The sequence below is a fragment of the Oryctolagus cuniculus genome, chromosome 8 (assembly GCF_051225735.1).
Source record: "Oryctolagus cuniculus isolate XC-2025 breed Fujian yellow rabbit chromosome 8, ASM5122573v1, whole genome shotgun sequence".
NCBI classification, from domain to species: Eukaryota; Metazoa; Chordata; class Mammalia; order Lagomorpha; family Leporidae; genus Oryctolagus; species Oryctolagus cuniculus.
This window is the reverse complement of record NC_142874.1, coordinates 81,140,172-81,152,788: the sequence shown is the minus strand read 5'-3', so window position 1 is coordinate 81,152,788 and position 12,617 is coordinate 81,140,172. Positions and strand designations below refer to the sequence as shown.

The following is a 12,617-nucleotide window of genomic DNA, read 5'->3' as shown; positions in this document are numbered from 1 at the left end:
GTCTAAGTACAGTGATTCTTTCAAGAGAGAGTTTTATCAGTCAGCAAATTTTTAATGAGTATTTTTGAATTGCACACTCATCAATGGAGAAAAATACTCGATTTTGAATCATGAAGTAATTATATTATCTTTAAAACAATTATTTTGTGATTTTACTTTGGTGGTATCCTTAGGACAAAGGATAAACAGTGCAAAACTTTAATAGTGCTCAGATGTATCTGAGCTTCAGATGAATGTATTTGGAAGTTATTAGTTATTTTAGGTCACCTAACAAGTAGCCAAAATAGAAAATGTCATTTGCTGAACGTGTTGATTAACTTACAGAATATTCCTAAATGATAAGTATTGTTAACTTGGAGATTCTTAGATATCAAAAGGTACAGTTTCTCAGGATAGGCTATGTTTTTCAGGATTTTTTTGAAGACATGATGTTGTAGATTACAACAATGTATTTTCCTCTCAAATGTACCCCTTTCATTCCATTCTTTCTCTAGAGTGGACTCACCTCCTTACACCTTGCAGCCCAGGAAGATAAAGTCAACGTTGCTGAAATTCTCACCAAACATGGGGCTGACAAGGATGCTCACACAAAGGTAAAGCAAAGTCTATCAATATTGTGTAAGTTCTAGCTTACATGACTCCTCATAGTCCCCATTTGGGTTACGTCATGTCCAGGTCACCCCTCCTCAACTGTCTATTCTCAAGCTTAAACTAATCACGATGGGCTTTTGCTCACAGATCTAAAGTGGTTCCCCATTTTTGCTATAGTCAAGTGCATAAGGCTAACATGGTGTCAGGATCCTTTACAGGAAGACTCCACTTCTGCAGGCTTTAACCTCCCCTCTTTATTGTGGTTTTAGCTGGTCCAAATGACTTGCTGTTTTCCCTCTGTACTTGCTCACTTTCATGCCCTTGGTTATCAAATGGTTTTTCCCTCTCTATGCTCTTAGATCCTTACCCATTTTTAAAAAAGGGTTATTTAATTTTCTGAAAGTCAGAGTTATAGAGAGAGAGGGAGCGACACCCGATGGTTCACCCCCAAGGTGGCTACAACAGCCCGGGTTAGGCAGACTGAAACCACGAGCCAGAAGCTTCTTTGTGGTCTCTCATGTTGGTTGCAGAGGCCCCAAAGATTAGGCCATCTTCTGCTGCTTTCCTAGGCCATTAGCAGGAAGTTAGATTGGAAGTGGAGCAGCTTGGCGTTAACCAGTACCCCTATGGGATTCTGGCATTGTAGGTGGCAGCTTTAAAACTGTGCCACAATGTTGGCCTCTAAATCCTTACCCATTTCTTAAGCTCAGCTTGCTACATCTCACCTGCAAATCCTTCTGATCTTCCTGGCAGAGTCAGCCTCTCTTCCCTGTTTTCAGGTCATACCAACTATTTCTTTCTTTTATTTCTTTGTCTAATTAAGACATATATGAGTCTCTCTCTGTCACTCTCTCTTTCTCTTCCTAGTGGTAAGCTTCATGTGGCTAGAATCTACTCATATCCATGTTTGTGTTCACAGGATACATATATAACCTTCTCAATAATACTGTACAATATGATTGAATTTCTACCCACCGTATATTCACTGAAATTCTATGTAATCCTGCTCCCTGAAGAGCATTAGCCATTAGAGTAGTAAAATTTCTACTTTATTTGTTTACAGCTTGGTTACACCCCTTTAATTGTGGCCTGTCACTATGGAAATGTGAAAATGGTCAACTTTCTTCTGAAGCAAGGAGCAAATGTTAATGCAAAAACCAAGGTAAAATACTTGTCCTTATTTTCATTTTCTATAAGAAAAAAGGTTCAGCCATCTGGATACACAATTGGCTTACTGTGGCTACAAATTATTTTTCTCTTTAGTTATTCTAAATTGTCTTTGATGAGGCAATGTGTTTTTTTAAAATTGTTTGAGACTTTTTGTTATAATGAGTTTTGCCAGCCATGTAGGTTAGCTTCATATCTTTGTCTATTTTAAAAGGAAAGTGGGATATGTCGATTTAACAGTGTACTGCAGGGTACACTAAATGCCTGCTAGAACAACTTGATGTTCTGGAAGCTCTCCTTTACACTCTTTTAGGGTCTTGGCCCCTTCCCACTTCCCAAGGAAGTAAGACAGGCAGCCTGGATTGCATTCCTTTCATTTTTAATGAACTCTGTCACATCAGGAACATCACACGGTCATGCTCAGTGAGAAAATGATGTGTAAGTTCTGGGCTAAAAAATTCTCAAGGATAAGCAGAGCTGACTTGATCTTAGCTGTTTCTCCCAGTGGTTTCTGAAGGGTCCTATTCCACAAAGCAAGGTTAGAACATAACGCGTGGGCACTTCACTGTGCTCCAGTGAGTTCAAAAAGAAGTGAAGCACATTCTGTAACGACGACTGCTGCACGTAATGTAACTGAGAACTCCAGGTTCTTTTGTCTAAAGAAACATTTACATGATGTTTTCAAGTTCTTATGAGATTATCAGAAATCCCTGATGCTGTTCTGTGAGTGGGCTCAAGTAAGTTCATGAGTATATTCAGGCATTTTCAAATTAATTATTTAAGATGCTAGCAATTAAAAATATGTAGAAGTTTTCTAGGTCAGTCTTTCTGCTTATGTCCTCCTCATAGAAGCAGATACAAAACCATTTCTATACATAAGCACATGTACGAGCAGATTTATAATAAACTTGGTCTTTAAATTGTAAATAATACTCATACTGTGAAGCTTTGACATTCAACTTTAATGATCTTCTTCCAGCAAGAATAGCTGCTACCTAGTTTCTGATCAGCTCTTGAGTTCTCATGGAAATGTGCTTTGAGACTTATCTAAAAGTTCCAGAATGAATTCTCAGACATCAACTCTTAACACATTTTTGCTTAGCCAGCTCACATATAAGCCCTCTGGGGAAGACATTCTTATTAGAATATGGACTTTCTCCTGAAATGCACAAATGCAGTGATGCATTGGCATATTGTCAAGGATTCAAAACACTTACATTTTTTGTTAAGTGTTGGATTGTTTAGATGGTTACAATATTCAGAAGCCAAACAATATGTTGTTTAGACAATATCAATGGCCTTCCCCAAATTTAATCTTCATCAAATGAACATTTAACTGAGAGAAATTTCTCATTTTCAGATTTAGGGTTTATTTCTTAAAGTCAACTATGAAGCATTTGGAACCACTTATCTATAAGACAGTATAAAGATACATACCTTGAAGGGAAGGACAGTCTTTTCATAAGCTCATCAAAATTTTTTTCACTTGAAATGAAATCTCTGCAGATATGTGTTTCCTCCTTGACATCTCATGTGTACCTATGGATATTAAAGATTGCTTTATTGTTTTGAGAATGCAAATGTATGAATTGCTTTTAATAAGCTCTTCAGAATTTTTTTCACTTGGAATGATGTCTCTGCAGAAGCAATTATGTTTTCTTTTTGACATCTCATGTGTAACCATAGATATTAAAGACTGTTCCATTGCTTTGAGAATACAAACATATGTATTGCATTTACTCTCCAAACATTCATTACTTAGTATAAAATATTTGAAAAAGTTAATATTTTATAAGAATATTCATTGTTTAAAATTGTAATGAAACCCTGTCACATCGGCTTGAAGCCAGCCTTCATTAATCACGATTAACTTGTGAAGTGGGTTTAGGGCTGCTGTATTTAAAAGATAATTATCTTTTTTTAGAAATTTTTTATTTAATGAGTATAAATTACATAAGTACATCTTTAGGAGTACAGTAATTCTTCCCAACATACCCACCCTCTTACTCCTCCTCCCTCCCCAATTCCTCCTCCCTCTCCCATTCCCAGTCCCATTCTACATTAAGATTCATTTTCCATTAACTTTATACACATAAGACTAACTCTATACTAAGTAAAGATTTCAACTATTTGGTTTTTGTAGAAAACATTTATTTAATAGATATAAATTTTGAAAGTACAACTTTTGGATTATAGCAGTTTCCTCCCCATAACCACCCTCCCACCTGCAAACCATCCCATTTCCTACTCCCTCTCCCATCCTAGTCTTCATTAAGATTCATTTTTAATTATCTTTATATGCAGAAGATCAACTTAGTATATACTAAGTAAAGATTTCAACAGTTTGCACCCACACAGACACACAAAGCATAGAGTACTGTTTGAAGACTATTTTTACCATTAATTCTCATAGTACAACACATTTAGCATAGAAATCCTACATGGGGAGCAAGTGCACAAAGACTTCTGTTGTAGATTTAACAATCGACACTCTTATTTATGATGTTCAGTAATCACCTGAGGCTCTTGTCTTAAAATAAAAGAGGCACATGCAGTCAAAGCCAAAATTAACAATTGGGATTGCATCGAATTGAGAAGTTTGTGTACTGCAAAAGAAACAGTCAGGAAAGTGAAGAGGCAACAGACAGAATGGGAGAAAATATTTGCAAATTATGCAACTGATAAAGGATTAATAACCAGAATCTACAAAGAGATCAAGAAACTCTACAACAACAAAACAAACAACCCACTTAAGAGATGGGCCAAGGACCTCAATAGACATTTGTTTGTCATTCATTTAGTCCACCATTAATTACAAAACACCTCCCATATAACAGGCACCCTCATTTTCAGAGTGATAATGAACACTGAAACACATTAAGTGCTATGTTCAATATCTGGCACAAAATGAATGATCAATAACTGCTACAACTGCCTTGTATCTCCAAGGATTCTGATGCAACTTGAAAAATTAATGTGATTTTGTGACCAACCTGTACCACACCCAATTTATGAAAGTTTAAACCAGAATGTCAAAACCCTCAATTTAAAGAGATTTGTTGAAAGAGGGCCACTCTGTTTCCAATGACTTCTTCTAAAAGTTTTTTAAGTGCCCATGTGTGTAATCTTCTTTGACCAAAGGAGCTTAAGACTTAGATTTACCTGTTTCTTTTTTAAAGATTTTATTTATTTATTTGAGAGGTAGAGTTACAGACAGTGAGAGGGAGAGACAGAGAGAAAGGTCTTCCATCCACTGGTTCACTCCCCAAATGGCTGCAACAGCCAGAGCTGTGCTGATCCGAAGCCAGGTGCTTCTTCCACATCTCCTATGTGGTTGCAGGGGTTCAAGGACTTGGGCCATCTTCTACTGCTTTCCCAGGCCAAGACAGAGACCTGGATTGGAAGAGGAGCAGCCAGGACTAGAACCAACGCCCATATGGGATGCTGGCACTGCAGGCGGAGGATTAACCCACTGAGCCACAGCTCCAGCCCCTAGATTTACTTTTAATGATTTACTTTTAATGATTTAGAATCCCCACATTTAACCCCAAGATGGTTTGTGTGATCCTCTGCAGCTTACCCTTCCTGGGGAAGAAATCACAGTGATAATGTCCTTTTCCATTTTAAAGTGTTCTCTCAGCAAACCCATTTTTAGCACTAATTGGTTACAATACAGCAATAGAATCTGGAGTTTGCACGTCCTGTTGTTCTGTAGCCTCTCTCTCCTCTTTGTTTGGCAGACCATAAGGTGTGAGGGAGTGTTTGCAGCTGAGAAATGGGTTGCTGGGAATATCAGGCTCCCAATAAACAAAGCTTCAGTAAGACTAAGAAATCCACAATGAAGGCTAACCTACTTTTCCTTTCTTTCCCTTTGCAAATCGGCTCTGGTCCCATGCCACCATCATCCACAGAATGGCTACACGCCTTTGCACCAGGCTGCCCAGCAGGGTCATACGCACATCATCAACGTCCTGCTCCAGCACGGGGCCAAGCCCAACGCCACCACTGCGGTAAGACAGCGCAGCAGCCCCTCCCCACGCCCCCTTCTCCCTCTGCTGCCCTCCTGGTAGTGTCTCAGCTTAGCTGAGTTTCCACGCATCCTCCTTAAATATACCCGGGACTGTGGAAAGCCCCAGATTTCTTGAAAGCCTTTTGCAGAAGTCATTGTGACTTCTCGGGAGCACTTTTCCCAGGAGGAAAAGCGATTGGCCTGAGTCCGTAGGCTCTCTCCGGAGAGTGGGGCCCTTGCCTGGGCTGTTGGAACATCCTCTGCTTACAGCTGGCGCTCAGATGTGAGCGCAAATCGACCCCTCCCTCCCTGTCTCCTTAAGGGAGCACAGTTTCCAGGCTGCTGGCTTAGACACAGCTCCTTGGGATGTGGAGCCATTGAAATGTAAACTAAGCGGTGCAATTAAACAAACCAGGCTCCCAAGCAGGCTGGACTGAATGCAGCCTGAATTGCTTGCTTGTGTTATTTCACTGCATTGAGCTTCTGCACAGCTGTAGCTAAATATGTAAGTTACTGTGTTCCCGGTGGGAACATCTCCATCTCGCAGCTGCAGATGGCCTAACCTCCGAGGAGGAGTAAGTGTACCTGGAACTCACTAAGAGTTTCTGGAGGTATCATCCTCAGGTCAAGAGGTACTTCGCTAAGCCCAGTACAGTATTTGTAGAAGATATTTGACACCCTTAGGGTTAAAGCTCAAGTGCTTCTTATTAAAAAGAGCAGGCAGATGCAAGCTTGTTGTGTTACCATGGTGACCTGGGCTATAGTCTAAAGAAGTTACAAAGCCGGATTTAGATGTAATGGTAAAAACTAGTGATTTTCCTAAGCTGTGCCTTGTTTTGGAAGGAAATGCTGGCTCATGCAGAGCCACGGGTGATCTCATTGGCTCCCATTGCAGTCCTCCCTCTGTTTCTCACTCTCTTTCTCCCTTTCCCTCTCTTCAGAATGGTAACACTGCCTTGGCCATTGCTAAGCGTCTGGGCTACATCTCCGTGGTCGACACCCTGAAGGTTGTGACGGAGGAAGTCACCACCACCACCACGGTGAGTATGAGGCGCTCTGCGATTCGGCTCTGGAGTCTAGGTTTCCAGCCACATGCTTTTTCACTCACCAAGTGCTTGGAACTCTCCCTCCAGAACTTCTTTTGTTGACTGTACTGTAGAACACTTAGAAAAATATGCAGATGTCAGTGCTTTTACATAAAAATGCGGAAACTTCAGTTTCTCTTACTCAACAGAAATGCATATAAAATGTGTGAATGCAGTGCTATGCTATTTAGTTCTTTTTTCTGTAACTGACTGACTTTTTTTCTTCTGGCTCCTCTGCCCTTTTCTTTTAGTTGTGTGTGACACCTACTGCTGGCATGGCGGTAGCACACCCACAGCAAACTTCTTCCCTTATCCATGTCAGGCCAGCTCTCGACAGACCCTGCTCTGTGTTCCTGACAGGGTCAAGGGTACTCCCAGTAAGAACAATTCCTTCCTACTTTGCTTCTGGTTGCCAATTATTATTTTTTATTCAAGAAGAGAATTGCATGTGCTTAGTAGGTAAACCAGGACTGCATCATGTAAGGTTTCTTTGTGATCCCTGTTTTGAATACAATTACTGATTCTTTTGGAGAGAACAGTACTCATCCTGGGCCTTTGCCAGGGAGTCGCTGGGAAAGGCCATGATAATAAGGAGTCCCAGTGCCCTGGGCCATTCAGCTGAAGCAAAACTCAAAGGCAGCCTCCTAAGGGTGGGGGTGGGGTTCCGGGATCTGGCTGAAAGTGGAAATCCTATTATATTTGCATTTAGTTTCTTACTAAGTTTTTACCACAAGCACAAATTCTGCTAAGAACAACAGTTCTTTAATTTATCTTTGTAAAGTAGAAAAGTAACACAACAGTGAAACATTAGATGTGCTTCAGAGAGGATAAGACTGTAAATCAACCAAAAAAGAATTCTGAATGAGGGTCTGATAAAGGCCCCAAGCAAGAAATGATTGGGATTGAGTTTTGGGAACATTTGGTTGTTTTGATTGATGTGAGGAAAAAGAAAGGAATTTTGTTCCTCGGGCTGACAAAAAGTCCCTGTTGACATGCACTGAAGTAGATGGACTACAGTTGATTTAACATACAGTTTTAAGCAGAGTGGTTATGATTTATTAATGAGTTGCCAGATACAGAGTGAATTTAGATGGGAGAGAATGACACTGCTTGTTTTGTTCAAGCAGAATCTTAAGATCTTTAGCCAGAACACCACAATATTTTTAGAGATTTAAAGTATAGCTTTAATAAATTATGTAGGAGAAAAAATAGGTCTTGTCATTGCCTAGCATTGGGGCCACTATATGTGGCTGAATATTAATGGCTATTTCTTACTGTTGGATTTCATATAACAAAATCTTTAGACCTGTACATATTTGTGATTTTATTTGGCATCTTTAAAATAATGTGTGTATTATGAATAAATGAAGACTTCACTGACAAGATTAGCCAAGGACAGCTGGTCTTAGAAGTCATATTTTCTGTCAACTTCATTAATTTCCCCGTTTTGGGCATCATGTGTGTATGTGCATTTTTACCAGGTTACCACTAGATGGCAAACTTGTATCCTTTGTTATCTTGGACCTGCTTCCATTCATTTTGTTAATTCATTTCTTCATCAGTTATCAGACGTAAAATATGTGCTGGGTTCCATGTTGTGAGCTCAAGACTCACCAGGGGTTAAATATTGTTCCTGCTCACGAGCAGCTTACATTGTCAGGAGGATGAACTTTGAGATGTACGCTCTGTAAGAAATAAATTATGCATTTAACATCAGCAACACTATGGAACTCACATGTTCAAGTTCAAAGGATCTCCATTATGTAAATACTACTTAGAACAAATGACTTCAAAGAACTGTATTTTGAAAGAGGGACAGTTAGCTTTCTCTAATTTTCCTTTACTCTAATTACTGTCTTTAAACAAGTTCTTGGACACCTGGGCAAAACTCTGCACATGTAGGATACATATGGAGAGGTCATCTCTCCACCCGCTTTTCTCTAGGGTCAGATGGAACTACTGCCAGTTGTTTGTTTTTGTTTTCAGGTAACTATTATTCTTTACACTCTTTAGGTGAGCATTGTTCCAAAGAACTCACCGAAGTTACAACTTAAGGTTCTAGGTGAAATAACATTTCTGATTTCAACTAGAATAAGTCATTTATCTAAAGAGGTAGTTTTAGTTGTGGGTTTTCATGCTGTGGTGCCTTTACTGTCTGCTTCTGAATTGGCTTCTGTTAGTCATCATTGTGAGTTGAATTGTTTAATGGAATTTGGGGATAAGGATTTGAGAATTTATTTTTGTGCAGTATGGGAATCTTCTTACTTTACACTTTATTTCTTTGTGAAGAGGTTTTTAATCATTTTTTCCATATAATTTCATTTCCACATAGTGTGTTATTAATGATGTTTAAAACAAGAATCAACATTTAGGATTCAAAATGTGCCAGGGATGGAGGACAGAACTAGAAGTAACCTTTAGGTTGTCCAATTCCAAAACCCTTGTTCCCAACCACTTGGCATAACTGACGGTAGCCTACCAGGAATTTTGTAAAAGAACTCCTTTTATCTAATATTCAACAATAACAACAAAACCCAGCTTAACTAGTGTTGTTTAATGATCATATTCAATATCATTCTCTAAAGTCTACAGATTTACTAAAAGTAACTCAGAGCTATTAACTGATGATAGCAAAAAGCACAAGAGAAAATTCAACAATTATGTGAAATTAATAAAATTAAATATAGTTTTACTGTCATTGAAATGTGGTAGTTGAATTATAGCAACACAATCTTACAGCCCTTGGATTCTATGATGTACCATTTGAGCAGCCATGTGAGTTCTCTTTGATCCAAGAAAGTTTCTTTCACTTTTCCTCTTTACACAATTCTTTACCCCAAAGTGTGAATAAAGCTATTGTGTAGGGAGCAGAGTATGGCGGCAGTGTGTCAAGGAAAAGTCATTGCTGCAGAAATTTCTGAGGCAGTTTGAAATCGTGGTTTGTTTCCTTAACCTTTGCTTCTATAACTTGACTTTGTAAGGCACAGCAGGGGTTATGAGACAGCTGAGCCTTCTCCTGGGGATACAATCTCTAAATGTTTGCCGGAACAGACATCGGAGTGGGAGGGACACATTTCTGGCAACAGAAGCCTGGGTGACCAAGGCAGCTTGGAAGAACTATGAGCTATGACTCATCTCTCTTTATTACTGATCACCCATCGTCAATTATTTTTGTTATTTATATGATTTTAAGTAATTGTGTTTTACATTACTTATAATCAATTATATGTACAACGTAAGTTACTAATATAGCAATGATATATGTATGATATAAATGATATTATATATTTATCATTTAAACATGGGGGGATTTTTTTAACAAGCAGTGAAGTTCATGTAAATGTTCTGAATCCTAAATTATATCTGATCCTGTAAGTCAAATTAAGTGGGAATCATACAAATAGCAGTGCAATAAACACATATAGTTATTTGATGCCTATAGACATGGGGCTAAAATTTTTCCTGTGAATATAGATCCATTTATTAGAGGGCTAAATTGTCCTTCATGCACAAGTAACATCAAGAATATGTGCTATCTTGTGCATATGTATATATAAATTCTATGATAACTGAATATATATGATATTTATATATCCTGCACATTTCCTTAGAGACATTATCCTGAATGCAAAATTTTTTTAAACTTTTGTCATATATTTTCCAGTATATTCTAATTGTCTCAATCACCCCTAATTGACTAGCAATTATTTTTGGTGGCTCAGCTTTGTTTCCAAAAGCTGTTACCTTAGTTTTTATAGAACAGAATATTTAATTACATAAGTTATGTTACATGTATTATTGAGATAAATAGATTTGTAAACAAGTGTAGTTTATAACTCCATGGATGGAGCTGACAGGTGAAGGCATGAGAAGGAGGTGTCATGGCCAAGGTCACTCACTCACTGTGCAGTGGTAGGTTGGTGAACATGCAGTATAAAGGAAATGATTGATCAAGGGGATTGGCCAAGTGGAGATCAGTTAAGCATACTTTTTCTCTTTTAGAAAATAAACTAGATATTATCCACCATTTATAAAACAGTATGTTGGGGCTGGCGCTGTGGCGTAGCGGGTAAAAGCCACTGCCTGCAGTACTGGCATCGCTTATGGGTGCTGGTTTGAAAACCGGCTGCTCCACTTCCAATCCAGCTCTCTTCTATGGCCTGGGAAAGCAGTAGAAGATGGCCCAAGTCCTTGGGCCCCTGCACCCACATGGGAAGACCCAGAGGAAGCTCCTGGCTCCTGGCTTCAGATTGGCGCAGCACTGGCTGTTGAAGCCAATTGGGGAGTGAACCAGCAAGTTTAAGACCTTTCTCTCTCTCTCTCTGCCTCTACTTATCTCTGTGTGTAACTCTGACTTTCAAATAAATGGATAAATATTTTTTTAAAAAACAGTATGTTAAAGACTTATGTTATATAGTCTACTTTTCTCCATTTCATTCTAAAGAATAAAAACTCATTATTGAGTCTTCTTTCCATCCACGTATCACATCCTACTTGTTTTGCCTTATTATCTTATTTAATTATATATAATTAAACTTGTGCAAATTGTACTATTCATTTTAACCTTTAAAGTGGTTTCTAATCTTGACCATAGCATATTGGAATCCTATGGCAGAAGGAGATGCCCATGATCACTTAATTAAAGTCCAGTATTCTGTGTACTATTCAGATAGGCTTGCATAAAAACATATTTCGATAATGAAATTTTCAAAGAATACTTTTTTAAAAAGAAAATATGTCATTTTTATTATATTATTCCTAGGGCAAAAGACTTGTTTGTCATTCATTCAAAAGGTAGATATTGATGGCCTTCTGAAGGTCAAGCACCACATCATGTACAAGTATATGCTATATTTTACATAGTGGACACTTCACATATCTATACAGAAAAATATCAATTACCGATATGATCACTGGGTTTTACTTTTTATGTCGCCACATATATTTGCTTATAATTTCTCCAGTAGCGTTCAATGATCAAACTAAAGCAAAGTGCTTTTTCCCATTCCTCTGAGTACAAAGAAAGTTATCAGCTTCAGAAAATAGAAATTCAGGCCAGTAGTGATTTTCAAATGGAGAGTATATTCATGGTATGTAACATGAAGTTTTGATTTCATATATATATATACATATATATATACACACACACACACGTGGAGTGACGAAATAAAGCTAATTAACATATCTATATTTCATGCTCAACCTTTTTTTTGCAGTGAAAACTCTTATTGCTCAGAGCAATTATCACATATATGAAACATTCTGATGTGTTGACCAACATCTTCTAATCCCACCCAATTCATTCAACCCCTGTAACCATCATTCTGCTTACTGATTCCATGAGTTCAACCTTTTCACTTTCTACATGTAAGTGAGATCATATATGGGCTTATTGCTCCCTCTTTTTAAAATCACTGTCATGTTCCTGATCTCTAAAACACTGCCTAGTACTCAAAATGTTTCTTGAGGACACAACTGACTCAAAAGTTCAGAGGACTTTCAGTTTTTTTTTTTTTAATATTTATTTATTTGAAAGATAGTTACAGAAAGAGAGAGAGAGAGAGAAAGACAGAGGGAAAGAGAGATACCTTCTATCCACTGGTTCACTTCCCAAATGGCCACAATGACTGGGGCTGGGTCAGGCCATAGCCAGGAGCCAAGAGCTTCCTCTGGATTTCCCACGTGGGTGGCAGGGACACAAGCACTTGAGCCATCTTTCTCTGTTTACCCAGGTGCATTAGCAGGGAGCTGAATCAGAAGGGGAA

General features: G+C 38.4%; 1 protein-coding gene across 50 annotated transcripts in view; it reads left to right on the top strand.

Annotated features, from left to right (window-relative positions):
- Positions 1 to 12,617, top strand: part of ANK2 (ankyrin 2) — a 676,765-nt gene that overhangs the window by 585,663 nt on the left and 78,485 nt on the right. For all 50 annotated transcript variants that reach the window (XM_089302912.1, XM_070047718.2, XM_089302907.1 and 47 more), the window contains 4 exons: positions 495 to 593; positions 1,655 to 1,753; positions 5,670 to 5,768; positions 6,709 to 6,807. In XM_089302912.1, coding sequence (XP_089159038.1) covers positions 495 to 593; positions 1,655 to 1,753; positions 5,670 to 5,768; positions 6,709 to 6,807 — 396 coding nt within the window. The remainder of the gene's footprint in view (positions 1 to 494; positions 594 to 1,654; positions 1,754 to 5,669; positions 5,769 to 6,708; positions 6,808 to 12,617) is intronic.